Source organism: Balaenoptera musculus, chromosome 1 (genome assembly GCF_009873245.2).
Source record: "Balaenoptera musculus isolate JJ_BM4_2016_0621 chromosome 1, mBalMus1.pri.v3, whole genome shotgun sequence".
NCBI classification, from domain to species: Eukaryota; Metazoa; Chordata; class Mammalia; order Artiodactyla; family Balaenopteridae; genus Balaenoptera; species Balaenoptera musculus.
In genome coordinates this window covers 112,106,725-112,134,601 of record NC_045785.1, presented here as the reverse complement: position 1 = coordinate 112,134,601, position 27,877 = coordinate 112,106,725, and the positions used below count along the sequence as shown (strand labels likewise).

General features: G+C 53.6%; 2 protein-coding genes across 4 annotated transcripts; both read right to left on the bottom strand.

The window, feature by feature from the left end:
* Positions 1 to 150: 150 nt before the first annotated feature.
* ATP8B2 (ATPase phospholipid transporting 8B2) lies at positions 151 to 23,163 on the bottom strand. Of its 3 annotated transcripts, XM_036873785.1 has the most exons (28): positions 23,002 to 23,163; positions 20,466 to 20,533; positions 18,173 to 18,231; positions 17,696 to 17,809; positions 17,478 to 17,576; positions 17,146 to 17,207; positions 16,972 to 17,044; positions 16,622 to 16,692; positions 16,292 to 16,371; positions 14,531 to 14,689; positions 14,227 to 14,315; positions 12,151 to 12,347; positions 9,219 to 9,427; positions 8,314 to 8,357; positions 7,865 to 8,030; positions 7,383 to 7,571; positions 7,115 to 7,230; positions 6,862 to 7,026; positions 6,666 to 6,777; positions 6,422 to 6,527; positions 6,153 to 6,297; positions 5,792 to 5,975; positions 5,423 to 5,646; positions 5,069 to 5,152; positions 4,483 to 4,728; positions 4,194 to 4,332; positions 2,055 to 2,185; positions 151 to 1,792 (listed from the first exon to the last, which is right to left on the bottom strand). In XM_036873785.1, exons 2-28 carry the CDS (start codon positions 20,494 to 20,496, stop codon positions 1,514 to 1,516), a joined length of 3,573 nt encoding a protein of 1,190 aa, XP_036729680.1. In that variant the 5' UTR covers positions 20,497 to 20,533; positions 23,002 to 23,163; the 3' UTR covers positions 151 to 1,513. The 3 variants fall into 3 exon arrangements, with proteins under 3 accessions (XP_036729680.1, XP_036729673.1, XP_036729684.1); XM_036873778.1 differs by lacking the exons at positions 20,466 to 20,533; positions 23,002 to 23,163 and adding an exon at positions 19,534 to 19,786; XM_036873789.1 differs by lacking the exons at positions 151 to 1,792; positions 2,055 to 2,185; positions 4,194 to 4,332; ... (11 more) ...; positions 8,314 to 8,357; positions 9,219 to 9,427 and having other exon boundaries at positions 11,010 to 12,347.
* A 1,078-nt stretch (positions 23,164 to 24,241) lies between these two features.
* On the bottom strand, positions 24,242 to 26,582 carry AQP10 (aquaporin 10). The gene is given in 6 exon segments (XM_036867377.1): positions 24,242 to 24,427; positions 24,879 to 25,121; positions 25,367 to 25,485; positions 25,592 to 25,732; positions 26,289 to 26,415; positions 26,571 to 26,582. Coding segments are annotated over 6 exon segments (828 nt in total).
* Positions 26,583 to 27,877: the final 1,295 nt, after the last annotated feature.

Genomic DNA, 27,877 nt, shown 5'->3' with positions numbered 1-27,877 from the left:
AAATCATTTCCTCTTTGGTATAAAAATCAGACTCTCACCTTGAGAGACACACAGACAGACATGATGTTGGGTTTGTAAACCGTGTGGCCTAAAGAATTTCCCTGTCAAGCTTTCCCCACCCCCATCCCCTGCCCACCCCACCCTGCCTCAACGAAGCCCACCTCCAGTTCCCTTGGGACTCCCACATACCCCGCTCCCAGCTCCACACCATTCCTGAGTAACCCTCTCCACTACCAAAGACAAGGAAAAAATTCTTCCCAAGACTGATTTGGTAGCAACTAGCTTGGGAGATACGTAATTTGGGGAAGAGCTTCCTAGGTGTAGATGATGGAGAGGAAGGACAGGCAAGCCGAAGCTCTGCTGTCCAGACCAAGCCAGGCACGGGGCAGCCGCCTCCTCTGCTTTTCCCCACCACTCAGTACAGGGACCCCACCAACTCCCGCCGCGTGCGGGGCCTGGAGGGGCTGGGACCTCTTTTACCAGAGGGAGGAGTAGAGCTCGGCTTCCCTTCAGCCTCGTCTCGTGGTGCTCAGCTTCCCCTTTCGGGCCGCCTCAGGCGTGGGAAAACACCAACGAGGAGGGAGAAGGAAAGTCAGGACAGACTCTGCCAGTGAACTTGGGTCTAAATTTAAAATTAAAGAAAATGTTCTTAGGACTACATTTCACACCCAGCTTTAGGTCACTGAGAAGGACGGGGCCACTTTCCTAGGCTCCAGCCCAGTACCAGCAGGACTTACGGAATCCAGGAGTTGCGTGTGTTGGGGAGGGGTAGCACTTCACTCTCAAGGTGAGGAAGGAGACAGGAGCACACCCCTGTATACTCTCCCCGCACCCTCTGGCTGACAGGCACCTCCCTCCCTGGTCAGCCTCTCTGTCCCTCGTGGGCACCAGCTCCTCCCAAACCGCTCCACACCTAGCCGGCCTCCTCTTCCCCAGGAGAGTGAAGAAACCAATCACAACATAAAAGTCATATAAAGGCCTCCTCCACTTGCCAAATAAAAAAGACAAAACCAAACTGGACACAAACACAAATCAAGGAGAGACACACACACTGTGAGGGGCCCAGGGCCCCAGCAGGTCTCTGGCTTCCCGGCATGATACATTCTTGTGTAATTCAGGAACAGGGGCTCTGGGGCCCCTCTGGGGAGTGGGAGTAAAAAAATACAGAGATTACAGTCTCCCTGTGGGCTCCCAGGCAGGGCAGGGGCAGACACAATCTCTCACAGTTTTTTCTTCTGTTTTCGGTTCCACATCTGATCCCCCACTGGGGCTGGTCAGCCCCGGCTCTGCCCTTGGGACCGGCCCCCTCCACCCTCCCAGATGCTAGGAGGGCCCTGGGTTGGGGATGCCCTGGCCACTCCTAGTGGGACCGGCAGGACAGAGTCTACCAGGGGAGATGGGATGAGGACCTGGGCAAGGAATGAGGACGCGCAGTTCCGAGATGCTGTCCTCTCGGTGGCCGGCCAGCCCTGCGTGCGCTGCTCACCGGCAAGGGGCGTCCCCGTCCCAGCCGTCACCCCTTGAGGGGCTTGTCGGCCCCTCCGCTGGGGCTGCTGGCGCTGTCACTCTTCTTCCTGCGCAGGCTCTCAATCCAGCTGGAGCTGGAGCGAGTGGTGAAGCCGGAGAGCGCCAGGGAGCTGAGCCGCATGTTTTTGCCAGACATGATGAGCTCCCCGAAGCCCTCCTGGTGGGAGAAGGCGTAGCCCGAGCGCCGGGAACCCGTGCGACCCACCCGCCTCATGCAGCGGTGCTGGGCCTTCTGCTTCTTCCTCACCAGCTGGGTGTAGCGGACCTGGTGGGGGAGGCGTGAGGGAAGGAGCCTCCGTCAGCGTCAGCGTGGCAGCGTCACACAGCGCCTCAGGGAAGGGACCCAGAGCGCCCGGGATGGGGCAGGCACGGGCACCTCCAAGACTGCACAGGGCGTCTGTCCCCGGGAAGGGCAGAGGACCACCATCCATGCACTTAACAGAAACTGCAGCCACAGGCGTATTTAAGCCCGAGGGCTTCCGGACACACGGGCTCCGTCCCCCAAAGCAGACAGCCTGGCCTCTCACCGTGTCTGAGAGATCCGGCTTCAGGTTCAGCTTGAGGAACCGAAAGGCGACCACAGGCATGATGCAGACGACTGTGGTGAGCACGATGGTCAGCCACACGGTGGGCTGGGCCAGGGTGTTCTGGGCATTACCTGGGGACAAAGGAGTCAGGGGCCCTGGGAGTCACAAAGCAGGTGCAAGGGAAGCACACCCCTGCTGAGTTCCCCATTTCTTTTTCTGGCAGCCCCACTTCCCCAGTCTCAAAACCTAAGTCATCCCTGGCTTCTCTTTCTCTCTGCTCTCCAAATATTTATCTCCAAATTGGACTCTAGCTCCAAACTCTGAAAACAACTTCAGACCTGCTTTGTTTTGTCTTTTTTTTTTTCTTTTTTTGGCTGCACGACACGCAGGATCTTAGTTCCCCGACCACGGATCGAACCCGTACCCCCTACAGTGCAAGCACCAAATGATAACCACTGGACCGCCAGGGAAGTCCCCAGACCTACTTCTTTAACTGCCTTAACCTGACATCTCTGTTGAAGGTCTAACAGGCATCTCGGTTTCACACGGCTGAAAGTGAACTACTGTTTCCTCCACCCCAATCTGCTCCACGTCTTCCCCAGCTCAGGAGATGCCACTACCCACTAAGCTGCCCCAAGTAAAAGCCCCGGAGTCAACCTGGTTCCTACCCCCACCATCTCAGGCCCCCATCCAATCTGCTGGCTCCATTTCCAAAATATCTATGGGATTCCACCACTTTTCACTTGACTCCAAGCCACCATCATTGTCACCTGGGTTACTGCTATAGCCTCCTAGCTGGTCTCCCTGTTTCTACCTTTGCCCTCTACCTTTTATTATCCACAAAACAGTCAGAGTGATCCTGTAAAAACATAAATCAGTTTATGACATTTCCCTGCTCAAAACCCTCTGATGATGGCTTCCTATCACATTTAGATTAAAATTCAAAGTTCTTACTTTGACCTATAAAGGCTTAAATGATCTGGACTGATTCTCATCTCTGCCCTCCTGCCTCAGCCCTACCTTCCAACCTCGTTTCCTTCACTCCCCCAGCTCCTCTGCTGCTGACGACCTCCCCACAAGCCCTCACCTAAGGCTTCCATATCACTGTTTCCTCTTCCTGGGCTGTTCCTGTCCAGAGAGGCACATGGCTCACTCCTTTCCTTTATTCAGATTTCTCTGTGCCAATGTCTCTTCCTCAAGAGGGCTTTGCTGATGACCCTTGTACCTTTCTACCTTGCTTGATGTTTTTTATAGGACTTATTGATTTCAGACATTATAACTGTTAACTTGTAAATAATTTGTCTCTCTCACTGAAATATGAGATTCAGGAGGGCAAGGATTTTGCCTGTTTTGTTAACTGTTGCCTCCCTGGCATCCAGGATAGCGGGTGACTGAATGCCCACTGGATTAATGAATGAACAGATCTAAAGCAAATGCCAAGACCCGCAAATGAGTCTTTCACCTCATGCCTCCCAACCAGTCCCTCTTGGCCACCCACCAGAGCCACCCTGCGGTGGTTCTGAACACCCTTGCACTTGATCACTACAGCAGCTTCCTAACTGGCTGTCACTGCCACGTTCATCTTTCTAAGGTAATTCTTTGATGCCATTCCCCACTCTCTCCTCAAAAAAAAAAAAGAGAGGCTCCTGGCAAGTCAAATGCACACCTGACAGCCTGGCATTCTGATTCCTCAAATGGCCTGCCTTTCTAGCCTCTCTTCCACTGCTTCTCAAAGGGTATTCTTGTCCCACCCTAGCTGGAGCACTCTCTATTTCCTGGAAATAAACAGCCTTTTCACACTTCCAGCTCTCTGACTTGCAATCTGGCTCCCCAATCCTGGCTACATCCTCAGCAGCCTCTTCTGTGGGACTATCCCTGACCACCCCACAAACAGTCATTTTGCTGACCATGAAGCCTGCCACCCCTTCGCCTCCCTTGTAGCCTGGCAGGGCTGTTCTTCATTTTCATGGATATGGAGACCCTCTGAGGGCAGGGCCTGGGTCGGATACACCTAGATCCCCACAGCACCTTGCAGAATACCTGGCACATAAAGAGTGTTGAATAAATGCTTACCTACCCCATTAGTCCCAGAACAACTGTGATTCCTCACTGATTCAAGAGGAAGCCACAGGCACTCACCCACAAACCGGAACTGGTTTGGAAACATGTCGAAGAGCCCATTGCTGTGCATGGCAAAGAGGATAGCAAAGTAAACCGCCAGGCTGCCCCAGATGAAGAAGTGGTTGATGGCCGTCCAGTAGCCGGTATCCAGCCCAATCTGCAAAAACCAGTTGTTACAGGCAGAAGGAGCACCCCCCCCAAAACCCAGTCCCCCCTCCTAGGAACAGAACTGCAGTGCCCAGGGCACCCCAAGGACAGGAGCCCCACCCCTTCCACAGGGGAGGCCAGTTCCCGGACTGCCTCCTACCTGCACACTGACCACGATGACCAGTGAAGTAGCCACGGTGACCGCAAAGGACTGGTAGTCAGCCAGCTGGGTGCCATCATCGCGGGTGGCCTCAGCAAACACCCCATAGGGGATGAAGAACATGAGCACAGACGTGTAGATGCCCTGGGCGATGCAGATGAAAAATTCCCGCTTGTTGAAGAGGAGGTTCAGCTGGCCTGGCTCGTACAGCTTAGGGTACTCCATGCTCCGCTGCTCCGGGACATCCTGTGTGCGGAGGGCCCGTGGCACAGGATGCCTCAGAAGCTGCCGCTTTAACTCAGGAAGGCCAAGGGCAGACTCTGTCCCCCTACCTCTTTTTTTCTAAATTCTTCGACAGCTATATCTGACCTCAAGCCAGCTGCCCCCAATCAATCTTTTGTTCAGCAACCCAGGGGAGTTACAGGGCAGGTGTGGCTGAGAGGGAGAACCAGCCACACCCTGCCCAGCTCACAGAACTGCCTTCCCAGGGACCACAGGCAGTGGGCACAAGCCTACCACTATCAGGTGGCTCCCTTGCAGCAACGTCTTTCTCCCCAGCCCGCCCGGTCATCCAACTCCCCCATACCTGATCGAAGATCCCCATAGCCAGGACTGGGAGGGAGGTGTACACGATGTTATAAAGGGTGATGAAATACTGGTCATAGACGGTCTGGAAGGAGAACAGGGAGCAAGAGAGGAGTGAACATGCAGTCTTTCTTCACTACAAATCAGGCGGAGGAAGACAGCCGACGTGGCATATGTGGAGGCCTAAGGAATTTTCTGGAACTCCCTCTCCACTTCTTCAACAAGCATTTTTTTAAATGCATGCATCAGACAACAGCTAGGCCCTAAGGGGACCAAGCAATGAACAGGACAGACACAATCTCTGCCCTTAAGGAGCTTAAGGATTGGCAAGTCAGGGGACTGGGGAGCTCACTACCTGGGCCGAGAAGCCGCAGAAGAAGCCAAACCAGAAGTGGACCATGGTGAAAGCGAAGTTCTTGTAAAAGAAATAGCAGAGGAACTTGCACATGCGCAGGTAGGACCAGCGCCCATGCACCAGCAGGAGGCGTTGCAGGAACTTGAACTGGGAGAAGGAGTAATCGGAGGCCAGGACAGCCTGGATCCCTTCCTGCCCACTGATGCCCACACCAATGTGAGCCGCTGCAGAGACAAGAGATGACAAGAGGATGAAGACAGCCACACCCTTCAGACTCACATCACATTTCGGCCCCCTCCCCCATCATTCCTCCCTGGGCCCCTCTCCCTTCCCCAGCGCCCAGCCGCCACACCTACACAGTCCACTCACTTTTGATCATGCTGACGTCGTTGGCTCCATCCCCGATGGCAAGGGTCACAGCCTTCTTGTACTTCTTAACCAGTTCCACCACTTGTGCCTTCTGCAAGGGGGTCACCCGGCAGCAGATGACAGCTTTGCAGGCACAGGCTGTCTCCAGAAACTCCAGCTCCATGTCTGCCTCTAACGCATGGGCCTGGAACACAGAGTGCTGAGAGAGCCCCAGTCTTCTCCAGGAGAGACCTGGGGGTCAGCTCCTCCCAGTCCCTTTAAGACCACAGCCTCCCCGAAGTCCAGGGAAATGGGAACAAGGTAAGATATAAGAGCCGCTCTCTGAAAAGATACTGCCCAAGCAAAGGATGGCGACACTTACCAGGCTGTGCCCGTTGATGACCAGGGCGTACTCCCCAGCCACAGCTTCCAGGGCAGAAGTGAGCTTGGAAGAAGAAAGCTTCTCCTGGTAGGTGAAGCCGTTGCCTACAGTGCGGGACGAGTCCACCATCTTCTCCCGGGCTTTCCTGTGAAGGGGGAAACGAGACCGTGGTCTGCCAGGACAGGAGCAGGGATTCAAGCCCGATCGGGGAACCTCTGCCCGACCCCCAGGTACAGTGCAGAGCATCTACCTGCCTTGGGCCTGTTTACCTGAGCTCCTCCCGCACTTCCAGGACCGTGTGGCCAGTGACGATGAACACCTCCGTCATGTCATCCGTCAGCATCTTGCAGGAATAGCCAATGTTCACAGCCGTCTCTACCAAGAGAGATTGCAGGAGCTCTGGACAGGCCCCCGACAAGGTCAGCGCACTTGCCAGCCCGACGTCCTAGGCTCATGCAAGGACCCCACGGGGCTGTGTCCAGATGCAATCTCCTCTGCCCTGCTGGTTCTCACCTTGCTTGTCTCCTGTCAGCACCCAGATCTTGATGTTGGCCAGCGTCAGGAGGGCGATGGTCTCTGGAACCCCTTGCTGAAGCTTATCCTCAATGGCCGTGGCGCCCAGCAGCTGAAAATACCACAAGGGTCCCTGGGAAGAGAGTCCAGGCACGACCCCTCCTTGCCCACCCTTGGCCCGTTCTGCAGCCCATACCATCATGTCGCTCTCAATCTCCTCGTAGACGCTGGCCAGCCGGTCCTCCCGGCTGTCCTGGGCCAGGCTGGCCTGGAGCCGTCTCTCGGCCCACTCCTCGTAGTAGTCTTCATCCAGATCCTTGTAGGCCAGGACCAGGGTCCTCAGCCCTTCGCCCGCGTACTCCTGGAGCAGGAGTCAAGGGAGTCAGCCCCCAGCCCCTCCCACCACCCCGCGAGTAGCAGGACCACAGGGCCCCCTTCCTCACGCCTACATTCAGGTGGTCAGCGGTGGTGTTGAGGAGCTCCTGGGTGGAGTGGTGAAGTCTGTCCAGCAAGATGGTGTCAGCCCCTTTGCAGTACAGTCGGATCTTCCCCTCTGGATTCCGCACTACGGGTGGGGCGGGGGGAGAACGTCCCAGAAAAATTCAGGCAGCTGAAGCCCCCCATCCTTAAAACATCAAGGGTCACCCAGTACACCTCACCTATCCCGGGTCTGCATGCTGCCCCTGAATGCCCCCGGCCCCCCCCTCCCGGCCTCACCTATGACTGACATCCGTTTGCGGATGTTGTTGAAGTCCAGGATGGCCAGCAGCTGGTAGGTGATGGCTGTGCCCATCTCGTGGACAGTGATGGTCTTGGGTGTACGAGAGCGGAATACGAAGCCGAAGTTCCTGGCTGCGGTGACCAGAGCCCCCTCGTCTGGCGACTGGGCTTTGTAGTACAGCTCCCCTGGGTGGGGAGGAAGAACACAGGTGGTGTCAGTGGCCACGTTCTCAGCCGAGTGTCCCGCCCAGGAAGCCCCAGGCAGCCGCACTGCAGACCACAGCCCGAGCCCAAAGGCACAAGTCAGGTGGGGGAGAACACAAGCCAGATCCTCGGCGCACCTTCGTGCTTCCTTTTTTTTTTTAAGGCCGTGCTGTGCGGCACGTGGGATCTTAGTTCCCTGACCAGGGCTCAAACCCATGCCCCCTGCATTAGAAGCGTGGAGGCTTAACCACTAGACCTCCGGCGAAGTCCCTCACCTTCGTTCTTTTCTTCTGACATGACGGTGTGACACAGGGAAAGGAGGCGGAAGAACTCGTGCGTGTGTGGGTCCCCCATCTTGACAGCCTCCAAGAGGGTAGGGTCCCAAAATAAGAACTTCTTGTCAGCCAGAGGATTGAAGGAGAAGTTGACGGGTTCAGGCCTCTGGAGCAGGTAAGAGGGCGATCAGGAAAGGGTGGGTCACTAGGCTGCCTCCCAGGGAGGCGCTGTCCCCACCAAGATCCTGTCCACTGTGGACCTCAGCTCTTCCTTAGAAGAGCTCTTCTACTTCTACCAGCTCTTCTACCAGCTCTTCCTTAGAACACCATTTCCTCCAAGCAGCTTCCATTTCCTGACCAGACAACACATCACTCCTACCCACACCAACCCTGCCCAGGCACCCTGTGTTTCATTGGCACAGACAATCACCATGGGGTCTGGACCTTACCTCTCCCAATTCAGCTTTGTGGCCCAGGACATCGAACACGTCACCTACACACAGCCAGGACAGAAGGAGAAGCAACGTCAGAGCTCGAGATCTCGCAGAGCAGGGGGAGAAGCCTCCAGCGCAGGACCCCCACAGGCATCTGGAACCCGCAACCCTAGTCCCTGAGTAAATGTCACCCAGATTCACACGGCTGACTCAAAGGACAGGAGGCGCAGGCACCCTGGATCCTCAGAACCCCAGGACTGAAAGCCATGACACCCACTGCTCCCCATCCCCGTCCACGCTCCAGCTCTCCCCCCCAGGGCAGCTCCAATTCCACACCCATGTCCCCAGGGCTCCCAGGCCCCTTCGGGCGCCTTTCGCTCTTTAGGTCTGCACAGCAGACGAAGCCTCACACACTGGCCATGGGGCCTGGGTTAGTATAGAAAGCAGTTAGGAAAGGGGTTCACTCTGCATAAAAGACCCCACACACCCTGTGCAAGCCATCCCAGCAGCTCAGCCACAAGGCCACTGCAGCGGGGCCACACTGGAAAGGCCATGGTCACATTCCAGAGACTCACAAGGGCCCTGGACAGCAACACGGGGAGAGTCTAGACTCCACCAGGGCTGACAAGGTCCAACCTGGCCGGGGTGCCCAGGGGCCAGTGTCTAGGGCCTCACTTCAAACAGCCAAGGAGCTCCCCTACTGCCCGGAGCTGGGATCGGGGTGAGGGCACCAGCAGAGGAGAGGGGAAGCACTGTCAGTGTCTACCTCCTGACCCGGGGCGCAGAGCATACCCTCTCAAGTCCCACAGACCCAGGTAGGAAAGAAGTAAAACCCAAACATCAAGACAACTGTGGGAGCCCCAGTAGCACAATCCTTCAGGCGAGACGCAAGCCCTCGGTCCCTGGAGGCGCAGCCCTACCGTAGCTGCGGCCGTTGATGGAGCACTTGTTGAAGACCATGATGTTCTGGGTGAGGGTGCCTGTCTTGTCGGAGAAGATGTACTCCACCTGGCCCAGCTCCTCGTTCAGGGTGGTGGTGCGCGCCTCCGCGGGCGTCCGCTTCTTCATGCAGAACATCTTCTTGTCCCAGTTGATGAAGTAGCTGTGGCCCAGGCGGATGACCTCCACGCTGCACAGGGTACAGGAGGTGAGGCTGGGGGCAGGAAGGGGAGGGGGACCCCACCCCCACGGGCCTTCACTGCAGGCCCTCCGCCTGGGGAGAAACAAGAACGGAGCGGATACCTGGGCAAGGACACCTGGGTGGGGGAGCGCAAGGAGAGCCTAAAGGTGGGGGTCCCCGACCCCGACCCTCCGACGCTCTCCAGACAAAAAGGTGCAAAGGGCCTGGGCAGGCGGGACAGACGGCACAGGCAGAGGAGAAGGGACTGCGGACAAGGCACTCGACCAGTTCTTACCTCAGGACTAATAATACAGAAACCATGCAGAGAAAACAAGAGAAAGTGCAAGAGAGAAGGAAGAGAAAAAAAAAAGAGAAAAAGAAATAATGAGGGTGCTGCGCGTGCCACAGGCACACAGACGCCCCTGCAGGGAGGGGAAACCGAGGAGGCCCTGGAGCCCGTGCCTCGCTGCCCGAACACAGGCCGAGCTCGCTCCTTCCGCCCGGCTCTGGGCTGCACAACCTGACCTGGGGTGTTTGGGAAGAAGGCGGGGCAGACTGAGATGCTGACTCCAGAAGGGAGCGGGGCCTCGAGAGTCTGGGCAATAACACCAGTTTACAATGGCACAGGGCTCTCAGCGTCCCAGAGGTCTGTTCGCATCATCCTCTTTACTAGGCATTACCCCTGGGATTCGGACTGTCAGCATCTCAGAAAGGGCCCCATGTTTAGGTCCAGCACAGCCAAGCAATGGGGCCACATCTGGAACCCTGCTTCCAACCTGACTGAGGCTGCTGTCAGCATCCAGTTACCACACAAAAAATGAGCTGGCTGGAAATGCCTTAATGGCCTTTGCCCCGCTCTGCTGATCAAGCATCCCCTCTCCACCCTCCCCGCAAACACACGTACTGTAACCTGATGAGACTTAGAAACTTTCTCAGGCAGCTACCATGGGCTTCGAGTGAACTTGGATACAAAACAAAGACAGCAAAGTCCAAAGATGGAAAAAAAAAAAAAAATCAGATTGGAAACAAGAAAACCTTTAAATAGTAATGAAATACCAGAGCTACGATGATAATGATGAACACGCTACCACCTGTTATTCGTAATTTAATTTTTAAAATGTATTTTCCAATCTTGTATCTTATATCAAAATGTCCCTATGAAGAGGATGAAACTGGTATTATTCTTCCCATTTTACATGAGAAAACCAAGGCCCTAAGGGACTGTGGATTTGCCTGAGGTCACGTGGCTACTGAGTAGGCAGGACTAAACCACAAGCCTTCTGAGTCTCCTCCTAATGCTCGATAAAAGCCCCACTGTCCACCCTCAGCACAGAAACTCCTTATCTCCTACTCACTGTCAACAGCACTAGGACTCAGTGGCTAGTGGGGAGATCTGAGGACGATCTGGGGAACCTATGTGAACAAAAACAACATATGGGAAGAGATCTGAGCATCTCTGTAAAGCATTTCCTTAAAAATGTCACAGGTTGGGAGTTCCCTGGCGATCCAGTGGTTAGGACTCTGCGCTTTCACTGCCAAGCACCTGGGTTTGACCCCTGGTCAGGGAACTAGGATCTCACAAGCCACGCAGCCAAAATAATAATAATAATAATAATAATAAAGTATACAATTTGATAAATTTAAAAAAGTCACAGGTTCTCTTATCTCAAGTGCAAGGCACTAAATACAAAGAGATCTTCTCTCTTCTTGCCATTCTTTCTTCCTCCTGCATCCCCCCGCCCTTCCTGTTCATTCTCCCTGTTAACATTCTCTTTCCTGCAAACATCCTAGATGTCCTCTTACTCCTATTCATGCTGTTAACCACTGCCAGCCAACACTTCCTAAAGCATTCTTTAGATTTTTTTTAAAGAATCTTTTAATGGTTTACTAAGTAAAAGTCCATTGGCAAAGATTCAGGACCCTCCATGATAGGGAACAAGCTTATGTTTCCAGCTCTCTGTCTCACAGCCCCCCACTCACAGTCCATGCTCCTGCCAAACTGTCCCAGGACCAACCATTCCAAGGTCCCTATCTCTGTGCCTTTGTTTCCAGCCCTCTCCTCCAGGCTCCACCTTCACCCATCCCTGCCGCCATTCAAAGCTCAGTTCACCAGCAACCTCTTCAAAGATGTCCTCCCTGATTAACTATGCAGGGAGTAATGCTCTTCCAACCCTCATGGCACTTTGTGCCTCTGTGGTATCTCAGTGGGATGCATGGTAGCTCGGTGTCTTTCACTGTTTGCATCTCTCCTCCCCTACCAGTCTGCTGCTTTTGAAGGCAGAGGCTGTATTACACATCAACTGTGTCCCCTTGCTTTACACATAAGGGTAACACTGAAGGTGTTACAGCACTAGTTCCCATTTTGTTTTAGAACATGTTCAGATTTATCTCCCTCTACTAGACTGAAGCTCCTGGAGGGAAGGAAATCCATTCCTAATACATCTGTATGTGCCACAGCACCTAGCATGCTTCTTTGCACAAAGTCGGCATGCGATAAATATGTGCTGAATAAATCAATATGGTTTTTGTTCTAATACAATCCAAAGTGCCAGGAAACTGTGGTGAAGTTTGCTTTGTACAGAAAGATAAACAGGTAATATTAAATGTTCACAGCACAGGAAGGAGAGGACTCCAAGTTCCCTCTCGAGAATTTCACCTTCACAGAAGAGAGAAGTTTGCCAAGGGACCACCTGAGCTCCCTGGAGAGACCCCAGAGCAGAGAGAGCGCATACCTGACATAGAGCGATATGGGCACGACGGTGTTGAGGATGATGATGTAGGACCAGAAGGAGAGGAAGCCAGAGAAGAAGGCACTGTCCACCGCCTCATCCCAGGGCAGGTAGACCTGGAAGCGTGTCCCGACCTCGTGCTCCCAGATGGCATTGCCAATGGCTAGGATCACCCCCATGCAGACCAGAAATCCAAAAATCTGCAGAGGAATGAGAAGCAGAGGCTAAGCTGCCACTTAGGAAGCCCTCAAAACCAAGTGCATCCCTGAAGGTCACCACTGGTACCCTGAGCCCTCGAAAGCTCAGGCATCTTTTTTTTTTTTTTATAAATTTATTTATTATTTATTTATTTTTGGCTGCGTTGGGTCTTCGTTGCTGCGCACCGGCTTTCTCTAGTTGTGGCGAGCGGGAGCTACTCTTCGTTGCAGTGCACAGGCTTCTCATTGCGGTGGCTTCTCTTGTTGCAGAGCACGGGCTCTAGGCATGCGGGCTTCAGTAGTTGCGGCACGCAGGCTCAGTAGTTGTGGCTCGCGGGCTTAGCTGCTCCATGGCATGTGAGATCTTCCCGGACCAGGGCTCCAACCCGTGTCTCCTGCATTGGCAGGCGGATTCTCAACCACTGCGCCACCAGGGAATCCCCTCAGGCATCTTTAAAATGGTGGCATGCTCTAGTGGGAAGCACCCAGAACTGGTGACAGGTTCTAGTCTGTCACTGACCATCACGTGGACTTTTTCTCACGACGTTTTCTCAACTGTATGCTGGGAGGGCTGAAATGGTTGTGTAGCTCCCACTCTGACATCCTAGAACATTTGGGAGACCTCAAAGATGGTAAGAGTGGGGGTGAGCTACTTTCAACATACCAAAGAAGCTTATTAGAAATCACCCATTTACTGGAGCTAAGCCTCTACAAGCCAACAAAAATGCCGGGATTTCCCTGGTGGTCCACTGGCTAAGACTCCATGCTCCCAACGCAGGGGGCCTGGGTTCAATCCCTGCTCAGGGAACTAGATCCCACATGCCACGACTAAGAGTTCTCATGTTGCAACTAAAGGTCCCACATGCCACAGCTAAGACCCAGCGCAGCAATAAATAAATAAATAAATAAATAAATAAATAAATAAATAAATATTTTTAAAAAAATGCCAAGTTTCTGTAATGTTCATTATCTTATACAGATTGCCAAAAAAAGTTTTTTAACCAAGACACAAATTATGTCTTCATAAATGTAGATTTCTTAATAGTCAAAAAACTTATAAAGCTTAGAGTCCTTGAAGAAGGATCATAAGAAAGTTTTGGTGGTTTAAAAGAAAAAAATTGAGACCATTGTGTGGTTTCAGACATCTATCTTCAAAGCTGCCTCCACTCTGGATGCTTTGAAACAAAGCAGGAACCATCCTGATGCCCAAGGACTACCAGGGGGCGATGCAAGCCTTGGCCTGATAGCCTCTCAGGCTGGGGTTTCTGCAAACCCTTCAAGGCCAAGGAGGAAACTGTCTCACCAGAGGCTGACCCCAGCTTTTGCAAGCTGGCGTGTGGGGGGCAGGCAGCAGGCAGTGGGAGCACAAGAAGGGGAGGAGAGCCCAACAAGGAGCTCAAATTTCTAGCCAAACAAGGGAAGGATTCAGGAATTGCCAAAAACTAAAACAGAAACTTTTCCTTTGGGATCCTTTGCTCTTGGAAGTCAGGGGAAAAGACCCTGCTATCCATACTCCAAATGGAAATTTTTCTTTTAATTCGCTCTCCATCCCCATGAAGGCCTCCTTGTCCCTGGCAAAGCAAACAGAAGGTCACATGCTAAGCTAAGTCACCATCATAACTGGAATCCAGAGAAGGGAAGATTTGTTTTAACTTTCTTTAAGTTGTTGATTCATGCACGCTCCTAAGGATTTTTAAATAACATCTTCCAAGTCCAAAAAGAGCCTGAAATAAACACTGTCTTTGAGTGGTTGACCTGCCAGTGGCTTTAAAGCTAAAACCTGAAGGCTGACTACTGACCAGAGAGGAGAGATGGAAGTAAAGGGACCCGCCCAGGGAGAACCAGAAGGGCAGGGGCAGGAACCATATGTGGGATGCCTTACCCAGAGCACCAGTGTATTCATTAGGCGATCAATACTTGTTCTCTTGAATTTTGTCCTGCCGCTGTTCTGCATCAGCTTAGTGTCAGGACCTAGAAAGGAATGCAAAGGGCTGGGAAAGCCAAATAACAAATCTGCCTCTGGGCTTCTGCCCCGGTCCCCAGACTACAGGACATCAGGGTGGAAGAGAGACACTGGCTGGATGAGAAGCTTGGATCCAGGGCCCACTTAGCCTCCTCCCACATTCCTGCGGGAGGGTGAAGGCAGCAACTGTCACCCTTCTTTCTTTGGGACCTAGGAGGCTCACCTGCAAAGATGACCAGCCCGAAGCACCACTCGGTGTTTCGCAGCACGCAGCCCCGCAGCAGCATGTTCTGGTTGCTCAGGGGGAACTTGTTCTCCTTCCAGTAGAGGGTTCCGCTGAATTTGTCCAGCTTATTGTTGGGAGGTTCGCAGATCACTTCACCTGAACAGAAGACAAGAGTGCCCCCGCTCAAGGTGCAGTCTGTAGCTTAACCACGAGACAGCAACACAGAAAAAGCAGCTGCAGGGAGATGGTGTTAGGATGTAAGCCCATCACACACTGCTGGTGGGAGTGTGAACTGATGCAACTTTCTGGGAAAGGAATGAGCAGCATGAACTCCCATTAAAAGTATACATACCCTCAGACCCAGTAATCCCACTTTGAGGACTCATTCTACAGAAATGATAGCATAGGGCTTCCCTGGTGGCGCAGTGGTTAAGAATTCGCCTGTCTGTGCAGGGGACACAGGTTCAAGCCCTGGTCCGGGAAGATGCCACATGCCGTGGGGCAACTAAGCCCATGCGCCACAACTACTGAGCCTGCGCGCCACAACTACTGAGCCCACGTGCCACAACTACTGAAACCCAAGCGCCTAGAGCCCGTGCTCCACAACAAGAGAAGCCACCCCAATGAGAAGCTCGTGCACCACAACGAAGAGTAGCTCCCCCTCGCTGCAACTAGAGAAAGCCTGCGTGCAGCAACCAAGACCCAACACAGCCAAATTAAAAAAAAAAAAAAAAAAAAAAAATGATAGCATAGCTCACAACAATTTTATTGAAGCATTATTTGAAGAGTAAAAGACTGGAAACAACTGAATAGTCAGGGGAGAGCTGAATAAATTACAATACATCAATTCTTTGAAACATTATATGGTTATGAAAAAGAATGATGTAAATTTCTTTACATAGCGACATGATAAGATACTTATGATGAATTTAATAAGTACAGAAAGGCGGTTGCAGAGATTTTAGTACAGTATGATCCCATTGATTTATGCTCACGTGTCTGTATAAACAGAGAAAAGTGTGGATGAATACACACTAAACTGCCAGTTAATGTGACTACCTAAGGAGACTGGAATTGGAGGGAAGGGGGTGTTTTTTTTTTTTTTTTTTTTTTTTTTTTTTTTTTTTTTTTAAATTTTTATTTATTTATTTATTTATTTATTTATGGCTGTGTTGGGTCTTCGTTTCTGTGCGAGGGCTTTCTCTAGTTGCGGCAAGTGGGAGCCACTCTTCATCGCGGTGCGCGGGCCTCTCACTATCGCGGCCTCTCTTGTTGCGGAGCCCAGGCTCCAGACGCGCAGGCTCAGTAGTTGTGGCTCACGGGCCTAGTTGCTCCGTGGCATGTGGGAACTTCCCAGACCAGGGCTCGAACCCGTGTCCCCTGCATTGGCAGGCAGATTCTCAACCACTGCGCCACCAGGGAAGCCCGGGCTTTTTCTTATACATGCTACATAGTTTGTCTTGCTAGAAGGAGCATATATCATTATTCTGAGACGAATAAGAAATAAGAATAAGCTGAATTTCAACATGTACAGCAAGGAGGGAGCTATCAGCCATGAAGATCTCTTGAAATGACCATCAATTCACAAGTAAATGATAGCCACCCGGCATTCCTGACACCCCTGCTCCCCAACCACCCAAAAAAGTCCAGGGCGCTGCACAATCACAGGAACAAGAAGCCAAAAAGAGAAGGCACAATTTAAAGCCCCAAACCCACCCATCTCCTCTACCTGAAAGTTGCTTCTCCAAAACTACTCACCATCAAACTTGGCAAGCTTACTGATGTCTCCCAATTCCGAGGTGACCGGAATCGCCTGCCGTACTTTCATGTTGGTCTCTCTGGAAGGACAGTGTCCCTGAGGCCTGGTTCCCTTCCCTTCCTCTAGATTCTACCTGGGGGCACCTGACCATGGAGCACCACCACCCCCAGGCATTACGAGGTAGGTAATTCTTTTACACACCCAAAGCCTTTCTTACCCATCAATTTTCCAAAAGGTACAGACCCCAGACCTGGGAACCTCTTTCAAAAACAAGCTTGTTACCCCAAAGGAGGCAGAAGGAGATGTGTGACACTGAGCATGCGACTTACCCATCGAGTTCTGCTGTCTCTATGTAACACAGCCCATGGGGCTCACTGCTGGAAAGGAGGAGGAGATCCGCCTAGAAAGAAAACCTAGTGAGAAGGCCAAAGACCCAATCCTCCACCCCCAATGGACTCTTTGATGATCCCTCCTTCCACTAAGCACTCTTGGTTTGCTTAGTCCCAAGCACGTGAATGGCTAGAAAGGAGGCATATTAATATGACACAGAAGCTTCCCACTCAAGGAGGTTTCCTCCCATGGGTGTTTAAGAGGCAATAGTCAATCAGGAAAGACTCATCCCTTTCTGCCAAAGTAAAGGGAGAGCCCTGTAGGCCTAGAGGGGCACCTTGTCCCTTACCGCCACAAACTGGTTATTTTCCAGCTTGATAATATCACCAACACAGACATTCATCCACTGCTCTTGCTGGAGGCTGAGGCAATGAGAAGATAGAGAAGAGGCTGTCAGTAGCTAGAGAAGTTCCCAGGGGACCCCTTTCTTCCCCAAGGCCCTCAGTCTCCAACAGGCACTCACATTCCATTGATCAGCACCTGAGACTGACGGTTATTCACCTGGTTATCACTCTTGTGGCGGAACTGAAGAGAGGAAAGAAAGGTAAGACACCTTCTCCTGCTCCAAGGGACTTAGATGATCAGTGGAATGCAGAGCACACTGGGTACCACCTTGTCTACACCTGTTCACAGGTCTACTCTCTTCCTGACTCCCCCTCCCTACTCTCAGCCAAGATATCATGGATCTAGCTGGACCAGGTAAGGGATGGCAAGGTCACCAAGGAATTGTGCTGGGTGGAGGAAGGTGAGTTGTGGGGTGGGGGGTGGGAAAAAGGTAAAAGAGCGACAACTCACATAGTCATCAGTGGCGTCTTTAACAGCTGTGATTGTGAGGACAAGAACCAAAGGCACAATGGTGGTGAACCAGGACAGGGAGGAGATCTGTGGGATCAACTGAAAAAAGGAAAGAGGAGTCATGCCTCCGAGGCCCCGTCTCGTTTCCCCTAGACCTTTCTCTTCCTTGACTTTATTTCGCTTTGTGAGTTGCAAAGGGTTTACCACAGGTCACTTACCTGCAGAATGAGAAGGAACAGGAAGTAGGTATTGGCAACTTCCTGGAACTGCTCAAAGAGGTTGACAGGCAGGAAGGTGAGAATATTGTACTTGGAGGTCTTGATGCAGTTACTCTGTGGCAGTGGGAGAGAAGATCACGAGGCAGCCTCCAACCCCAACCCAGAACGAGACTGGGGCTGCCTCCTCCATCTACACTTTCCAAACCTCTGTCCCCAAAAGCCAGTGACCAGAGGTGTGGGCGGGCGAAAGAGGAGGAGAGAAGAGAGTCTCACGGGGTCAATGTATCCTGCTTCACTGACAGGTGAAGGCCATGAAAAATTCAGCACATAGCAGGTGGAGAGTGGCGAGGAGGCTGCCTTCCCCTCCCTCAAGCACTCTCCCAGCAGTCAGCCCTCTGTCCCAGCCTAGGACAGATGGGATGCACCTTTCCCCTTTCTGACTCAGGAGGAGAGCACAGGTGGTCTAGAGCCACTTACCGCATACTGGAATCTCTCATTGTATTCTCGGTCATTGGCCCGCGCCCTCCTTTCTTCTTCTGCAACAGAATGATGCTGCAGTCAGAAGCAAACTGAGGCCTGGCCCAACACCTTGTCAGGCCCACCCCACTCTATGGGTTTTCCACTGAGGGCCCTTGGTTCCTTCCACAGCACACAGTTTTTAAGGAGTTAGCACCACACCTGAGGTGCGACTAAAGTCTTCCCTCTAGTCCACCTCTCACCACCAGCCTGACCACTGGGCTCTGCAGGTATTACATTCTCAGGACAAGATGCCTTCTCCTTTCCTCACCAACAACCTTCAAGGTCTTCCACTGGGGACACTCAGTTTCTCTCCCCCATCCCTCTAATTAATGCTGTAGGAATTAACGGTCTTGGGTATCTCCAGAGGAACAGCAGCTGAAGGCACTAAGCTTCCTTCTCCTGGAAACCCCTGCAGATCCAGCCACGGTACTGCCCTCCTCCTAACCTAGTGGGTGGGGTGGGTGGCAAGACAGAGGGTCACTGTGCCCTGTAACTGCTCTGCGGCAGCAACCCAGCCCCACGTGCAGTCCCCCCTACAGAAGCCTCTGCTTGTCACATGTCATCAGCAGCGGCTTCTGACTGGCCCACAATGACATCATCTTATTTCAAAGCTCATCTTCAAGTCGGGGGGCGGGGGCTGGTCGGGGATATGGGTCATGCAGACTGAGACAGAGATGAAAGAGGGAGGAATGGGATGTAGTTGAAGCAGTTGCTCTCTAACCGTAACCTTTCTTGTGCCATCTGCACATATTTCCCCTAAACAACACATCTGTCACTTAGTGACAAATGAACTACACCTATTCTGAACACCCACAGATCTGGGACTGCAGGCACCAAGTTCAGGTCCCAAAACATGGGGTTGTCCTAGGAAGGGTTCTCCAGCCCATCTCCCATGGTCACGACCACAGGCTGAAAAAGGGGGTACCCTGGTTAGGTAGTAAACATAATGCAAACCTGTCCTGGAGCCAAAGGCAGCATTCCAGACGCCTTCCCTCACCCCCTTCCAAGCCCCCTGCAGAGCACACTGCAGTAACAAAAACCTCAGACCACGGCATCCTCTGCCTACCCAGAGTGCTCCTTCCCTGCGTGGTCACCTTACTCCCAAAACTTCTCCAGAGGGGACCCCTCAGGCTGAGTCGCCTGTGCAGTCACCAAAGACCATGCAAAAGGAGAGGTAGGGACCAAAACCTTCGGAGTCAGGATCTCTGGGTCTGCAGAGGACATGGGAAGGCTGGGGGAGGCCGGGGACAAGCGAATGTGAGGGAGGGAGGGGGTAAATTACGGGCTCGGGAGAGCTGCCAGTCGCTGCCTCCCGTTACCTGTCCCCCAAGAGGGCTTCTTTCGGCTCCAGGAGGGGGAAGCCCCGGCCCGGGCCCACTTCTCGGGCATCTCCTTGGGGACCGTCATGATCCCAGTTTGAGCGGGGGAAGGGCGGGCTGTCTGTTGGTCTGTCCTCGGCCTCAGCGGCTCCGATGGGGCGGCCCCCCGGGGAGGCACCGGAGCTGCGGCAGCTCAGAGTGGAGCCCCGGCCGTGTGGCGCGCGCCCCACCTGCAGCCCCGGCCATCCTCCCGGCCGCTCGCACCCGGCGACGCCGCGCGCTCTGCTGCGCCGCCCCCGCCCCTGATGCCCCCCGCGGACGCCAGCGCGCTCTGAGTGGCCCCGGACACGACTCGCACTCCCTGGGCTCCGCCCCCGCCCGCTCCCCCGACTGCAGGGGTAGCCGCCTGCCAGCGCGCCGCGTAGGCGAAAGCCAGCACGGAGTCCCGCCTCCCTCGGCCCGGCCAATGCGGGTGAGGGGACTGCCAGCGTTGTCCGGGGCAACCGCTTTCATCCCACCGCCTCCCACCCCCACCCCCGCCCTCAGGAAAACAAGGAGGACCTGGCCTTGGATGGGAAAATGAGGGGAGGAAACGAAGTGCGAGGACGGAGAGGAGATGGTGGGAACACAGCACCCCGGGCTCCCCAGACCACGGAATAGGAGCTCCAGGTGCCCCAAGATAAGATAAGAGTCTATGTGTTTGGGGGTGAGGGGCAGGTACTCAGCACCCTCCTGGGGAAGAACCCAGCTTAGGGAATCAAGGCGAATAATTCGGTTTCCTAAGGCTCCCCGCAGGATGGATAGGGCCTGCAATCTACCCTCCTTCAGGCTCATTACCTGTCGTCCCTCTTCCCTTTGCTCCCTGAGCCATAATAACACCCACTCTTGATGGTCCCAGGGATTCCCCCGACCCCGCCTCCTGCCTGTCTTACCTGGGGGGCGCTTTTTTGCACACAGTGCCATCTCACCCAGCAAGGTCCCAGCAATCCCATGGGAGACCCTGCAGGAAGGTGACATATGCGTGAGGTCAGGAAACTGAGGGTAACCTTCATTCCCCTTTTCAGACTCCTCCTGAAGGTTTTCTTCCCCAGTTCTGAACTTGCCCCTCCCCCAGCCTTCCCCACTAACTCCACAGTAACACTCTGCTCTTACTACCCTGATAGGTCCCTGAGAAAGAAGAGGGAACTTCCCCACCGCCTCCCCCCATGCCTCTGCCTTGGATAACATGAGGGGACTGACCACTTACAAAAACCAAGACCTGCTGGGAAAGGAAGGGGGCAAAGAGAAGAGGCCAGATATTGACAGGAGGGGCACAACTCTCAAGGTACCCATCCCAGGGACAAAGGATGCCCCATGTGCCCTCCTGGTGGCAGTGAGTGGGTGCCTGTGTTTACTGGAAAGCAGAATTTCCACTAAAGGGTGGGGCTGAGGGAACATGAACCAGGAAACACCTGGCAGAGCATCAGGAAACAGGGTGGGCAGGCTCCACCCTTCTCAAAAAGCTTATAATCTTCCCATCCCCCCTCCATTACTGGGGCTTCCATTATCACCTCCTCCAGGGGAGCTCACTTTAGAGGCTTGGCCTTCACTTCCTGCACACAGTCCCCAAACCACTTCCTCTCAGTCTGGGTCAACCGCCCTTCTGGGCCAGCAAAGGGGTCTTTTCAACCCTGCTGGGGAGTCATCCCTAGCTCTCTCTCTCACCCCAAGCCTAGTCCAGTCAGTATGGCACTGGGTGCAAGCTCAGGGAGCATCAGTCAGATGGACCTCTGCTTCTTTCTATCTCCCCATGTCCTTCTTTTCACCTAAAAAGGTAAAAGCCCTGGCCTATAGACAGGGTCACAGAGCCTCATCCCAGCTTGGCTCAAAGGAAGCTGCCAGCCAGGTCCTGTGTCCTCTTGTCCACCTCCTCTTTCTTCGTCTGGGTGGAAAGCCTTCATCCCCCTTGGTTCCCCTGTCTCCAGCCTCCTGGGAACACCCTGCCAGCTTGTCAGCCCCAAGAGATACTAATTGTCTGTCTGCCCAGCCTCTATAATTACACACTCTGGCCAAGGCCCTGTCACCCACACCAGTTCTTCGTTCACTAAGCCGGACTCCCTTCCTGAACCCCAATCAGGCAATACCTAGAGCCAGAAGTCCTTTTCCTCTCTGACCCTCCCCAACCCTGGCAACCAAGGGTGCCTGGATCAGGAAGAAAAACCTCATCCACGTTTTCAGAGATGCCAAGCCTTCCTACAAGGCCCCCAGCCAGGGTCTCCACCCAGTCTAGAGTATGAGTCATAGGAGGGTGGGGCATGGAGAGAGAGGTTAAAAGAGAGGATGCAAGGGTGGGCATCACAAGTTCCATAGCCAGCCCCGCCCTCAGGGAGGGAGGCAGTCAAGAAACACTATCAGCCTGAAGATCAGGGTTTGACTCCTATGAAAGAAAGAGTTAATGAAGGAGCCGCACAGGCTCTCAGGAGCCAGGAGTCTGGACACTGCCCAGGAAAGTTGTTTTACCTCTAAGACCCTGGGGAGACTGAAAGCTGGCTGGCCCCAGACTTCATCCCCTCTGGGGTGCCATAATAGGGAAGGAAAGGGAGCGGGGAGACCTGGGAACAGGGACCCTCTCACTTCTCCTTCCCAATCTCACACAGCCTGGGTTTTCTGAGCCCAGGCCCATTAGCCACGTCGCTCTGCCCCGTCACCCTGCCCCAGCCCCCTCTGCAGCCACATTTGGGATAAAAATAGCCAGCTCTGGGAAGAAGGCAATGCTCCATGGAGGAAAACGGCTCCTCCTCTAGGCCTGGCCCCTGCTCCCCTCCAGCCCAAACCCAGGAAGCCTGACCCCTTCTTTTAGAGGAAGCTGGCAGGGATATTTATGGGCAGGTCAGGAAAACAGAAGAGAATGGAATCCAAGACCCCCAGCTCACTTGCCACCAACGCCTGGCCACTTTCCATGGCCAAGGACAGAACCCAGGACTCTCTCCCAGCTCTGGACTCCCAGAGCTAGGACCTCGCCTGGCACCCTTGGTCTTCCTCACGCACAGAGACCTCCACCTTACAGAGACAGCGCCTACCACCCCCAAACTCCCTTCTCCGGGCACCCAAACCCTCGGACCCCGGGTACTCCCCTCACCCCCACGACTCTGGCCGGTTCTCCCCTCTCCGCTGCTCCATAAGCTTCTCCTCCGCACTCCCGCGCCCCTTTGCTGGTCTCCACGCGCCCCTTCAGCACCCCACCCTCCCATCCTGCGGACGGCCTCCCGAATCTTCCCCACCCTCAGGCACCCAACACCATCTTCTCTCCAATCATCCACTCCCCCTCCTTCGTCTCACCGCAGCTCCGACTCCCTGTCCCCTGTCCTCCCCTGCCCACACCCCCCGCCCCGGCCCCTCCAGTCCCGAGTCCGCGTCCGCAGCAGCATCTCCCCCTGCCCTCCCGGCCCCGCGCTCCTGGGCTGCTGCCCCCGCCTTGCCAAACCTCACCTCAGCGCTCAGCGCTCGGCGCCCGCCCCGGCGGCCACGTCCTGCCCATGCCGGGGGCTGCGGCGGGGGGCGCTCGGCTCAGCTCCCCGCGGGCTCCCGCCCCCCCAGCTGCAGCCCCTCTCCCCCCCGGGCCTCGGCCCGCTACTTTGTGTCAGTTTCGGCCACGGCGGGGCGGAAGTGACGGAGGTGGCGGGAGAGGGCGGGGGGCGGGAGGGGGTTTTGGGGAGGGATGAGGGAGAGGGAAGGCGGGAGCCGCCATCTTTGTGCGGGGCAGGGGGAGGGTCTTAACCCCTCTGATGCGCCTCCGCAGTGTGAGGCCGTGATCCCCACCCCACCCACTCTCCGATCCATCCCCGGTCAAAAACAAACAGAAGTCTGGAGGCGAGAGAGCGCTGAGATTTTTTTCTTTTTTTCTTTGAAAAAAAGGAAACAGAAGAACGCTGTTTATCTGCTAATGTGTGAGAGAGTTAGGGAAGCGGTGAACGACGAGCATTTTCCTCCGCGCCAGCTTTCTTTACCCCTACACTCATTCCCTCTGTTCCTTCGCCTTCTCTCCTCGCCCTGGCTCATCTCACTGTTCACCCTCTCCTTCAATGACACAGCCCGGAATGTCTAGGTATTGGGTCGTGCCTCAGTTTCTCCCGCTTGCTCTCCCAGTCTCTAGGCGCTTGCATGCCTGTGTTCCTCTGGCGGCCCTCCCTTTTTCCCCCCACCACGCCCCCTTGGTGGAGGCGGCTCCCCCTACCCCTAATTACTATCTGCGGGGTGCTGAATCTAGGCGAGGCGCCCCAGTGAGCGGAAAGGCGGGCGGCGCTGAGGTTACGAGAGCAAGGAGTCAGGCAGTGGGGACCAAGCTTTGGAGGAAGTCCCCTGGGTTATGCCCCGCACTGGATGGTCGGCCCCCACGATCCTGTGGATTCCCGCAGCCTTCCCAATCTGGGTTCCAGGGTGCGCACCCTCTGGCGGCTATTTTGAGGAACTGCGTTCCTGGAAGTCCAGGGTCCGAAAACCTGCCTGGGGCAGGAGGGGATGAAAAGCCTGGGTCCCTTACCTGATACTCCTCAATTCTCCCTGTCCAGGCATCCTCCCCAGTTTAGGAGGAAGCGATGCCCAGATGAGTAAACGGAGAAGCTGCCCAGGGCCTGGTGTATTAATAAAGACAAAAAACATCTTGTCACCAGGCATGGGTCTCCGGCCCTCTTCAGTGTCCATGAGGGAGGTGAGGACTGTCATGTCAGAATCACAGCTTACTCTCCTGCACCTGAGTTGCGGCAGGACTTTCCAAGTCTGAGGCTTCAGGTTGGGCACACTCTAGATCCTGAGCTGGCTCTGAGTGCTCAGGATGGTGCAGAGGCACCAGCCGCTGGTGTGTGGCTGTGCTAAGTGTGGCCCTCACTAGAGGGCCTACCACCAGCCATTGCCAGCGCTACAGGAGAAGATCAGAAGGGCGATATCAGGGTGAGTCCCTTAGCCTTCCCTCTGAAGGACTGGCGGTAGTAGTAAGAGAACTCCCTAAAGCAGTTCCTGGGGTGATAGACATCAGAAAGAAGGTGTCTTGGCACCAGAGCATAGCGCTTAGAGAGGAGACCCCAGGAGAGCTTGGTCCAGCCTCTTGCCTTAGGGAATTATCTGAATATCTGTGTTTTGTTGATGAGATTACTAATGTCCAAACAGGTAATGTGATGTGCCCAAGAACACAACCTCTAAATGTCACTGTTTCAATGGAAAGAGTGGAGGGGGAGGCAGGGGACAAAAGAGAAAGGGAGAACTTGGGCTTAGAGGAGGTTCACTGTCCTAAGAGGCCAAGAGAACTATTTAAAAGGAAAGATCTGGGGACCGAGGGTTAGAGCCCTTAGCAGAGGGATGAGTGGAAGGACGGCACCAGGGGAGGCCGTCTCTCCCCTGAAGACTTCAGGGCCCCAGCCAGCCACATAGGTGAAAAGCCGTGGGTCGAGGTCCCAGGCAGGGTTGATTGGGAACCCACAGCTGGCACCCATGGATAGCCTGATGGCCAGGATCAGCAACCCCACTACCACAGGCTCCACACCCGCAGGCACTCCCTTGTTCCGTGTGTCCAGGATGGCTAAGATCCCCACAATCAGCATCCAGGTACCCAGAACCTTGGAGTGGACAGAGGCAGAGGGGCTCCCATCAGCTGTCAGGTGCTCCATCTGCCCTATCTCACCCAAGCACTCCAGGCTACCACCCCATGTCATCTGACTTTGTCCAACACAGGCAGCTGGGGAAGGTGAGGTGCAAACATAAATGCAACCCCACATCCCACCCAGAGCCTGAACAATAGGCCGAGGTCCCGGGAGACAAGGGCAAAGGTTGTGGCTTTCCCAAATCACCCCCTCATGCCTACCTGATCCAGGAAGCCATTGCTCAGGGACAGATAGGGGACAGGGTAGGTGACAAAGATGGAGGCTGTCTCCTTGGGACCAGTCACTGTCAGGTTCCCACCTGTATAGTTCTGTAGGGCATCTGCAGGGTAGGGGGACAACCAGTATTTCCATCTTTGCTCATTCAAAACTGCTCTAAGGCACCCTTGCCCACACACAGGTGTCCCCAACCCTGTTCTCTCTGTTACCGTGATAGAGAGCATACACCTATGCTCCAGAGGCACAGAAAGCAGACAGCAACTGCACCAAGGAGTAAATGGGAAACTTGGCCCAGGGGAGGCATCCCAGGAGGCACATGGCCAGGGAGAAGGCTGGATTCAGGTGGGCCCCTTCAAGGATCAAGAAAAGAAAACCAGTATCCATTGTGTCACTGCCAGGCACTGTCACCAGGTAACACTGCTACCCCTCCCCACGACTCTTAAGACAAATGTTACTATTCCCATCATATAGGTCAGGAAGTTGACGCTCAAGGAGGTTAAGCAACTTGTCAAGGTCACACAGTGAAGCCAAGTTTGAACCTGGATCTGTCTGCTCTTTCCACTACAGCACTTGATGCAATGTGTGCCTGGGGGATGAGCAGGTGAGGTCCTGAGCAAAGATGAACCCCCGAGGGCTTAGGTGGGGGACAGAAGAGGAGAGCACTTACCCTTGATGCTTTGCCATAGATCTCCATCTATGTGAGTGGAGGATTAATGTGAAGAAGGGGGATGGCAAGATACAGAAAGGGAAGGGACTGGACTGGGCCAAAGGCATATCTCAGTCCAGGGCACTGGTCAAGCTCAAGGAGACAATGTCTATGAGTCACCAAAGGATCTGCCTTTTCACCATTACCACACTCAAGTACACATCCTACCCCGTCTGATGACCAGACCTCACCCTCCTCACCTGAGACATTACCACTGACGTAGATGGCTAGCCTAACACCCAGAGAGCCAGCCAGAAACATGGTGAAGAAGTTGCCTTTGGTTCCTCCACTGGTGACAGCCTGGGCCAAAGTCCCCTGTATGAGGAGCTGGTAGAGAGAAGGAAGATGAGGAAGAGGGAACCAAGAATAAGGAGCCTGGTGGACCACATCCCTGGGATGTGGGGTGAATACACTTCTAGGAGGCTTGGGGAAAATGATAGCTCACGCTAAGAAAAGTAAAAATGCCTAAACAAGTCATTTACATTGATGACCATTATTGAAAAAAGGGAGAATACTCAGACATTTTGAGGATTTTTGGAAAAAGCATCTGAACTAACATTGACAGCTGACAACTCAAAGCTGTACCATGACCCCTTGTTAGAATAGGAGCATATGGGGTCCAGATAATAAGTGGAGTCCTGGGCTCAGGTCTGGTTCACAGGATATTCACTGAGACCAAGGATCCACCAGGTGGTCACTTCCCTGATACCCCAATATGTAACTGAAATGGACATTCTTTGAAGTTGCAGAACACTCATATTGGTTTCTTGACCTGTGGAGTAAGTGATGAAGGCCAATTAGAGGGCTGAGACTACCCCACACCAAGATAATAAATAAAAACAATACCATATCCTAGGGTAAATGGAAGAGATTAGTGCCACCCTCAAAGATGTAAAGAATATAAGAGAGGTGGCCCCTTTCATACCACCAGTTTGGCTCCTACAAAAACCAGATAGATCATGGCAGATGGCAGTGGTCTATGGTAAAATTATTCAAATAGTAACTCCAATTGCAATTGTTGTGTCCCAAATGGTAACTTCATAGAGCAGTTTAATACAGCCTCTGGTTGGTAGTATGTAGCCATTAATCTGGTGAATATGTTATTTTGCATCCCAACCAGATCAGAAAGAAGGATCACAAGGAATTTCATCCACGTGGGAAGTCTAGCGATATACACTTACGGTCTTACCCCAGGACTATGTTAACTCTCTGGTCCTTTGTCGTAATATAATCTGAAGGGAGCTTGACTATCTGGACATTTTGAAGAACATCATATTGGTCCACTATACAATGGACCCTTGAACAACACAGGTTTGTACTCCTTGGGTCCGCTTACATGTGGATTTTTTTCATTAAATATGTATTACAGTACTACATGATCTACAGTTGGTTGAATGCGAAGATGCAGAACCACATATACAGAGGGCTAACTGTAAAGTTATACTTGGATTTTTTTTTTTTTTTTTGTCTGCGAGGCATGTGGGATCTTAGCTCCCTGACCAGGGATCGAACCCGCACCCTCTCCAGTGGTTAAGGCAAAGTCTTAACCACTGGACCTCCAGGGAAGTCCCTATACTTGGAATTTTGACTGGGCAGATGGTCAGAGGCCCTAACCTCTGCGTTGTTCAAGGGTCAGCTCTATATATAACATCATGCTAACCAGATCAGAAGAGGAAGAAATGGAAGTATATTGGAGGGTCTGGAAAGATAACATGTATTCAGAAGGTGGGAAACAATCTTATAAAGATTCAGGAAACTGCCACCTTGGTAAAGTTTTGAGGGGTCCAGT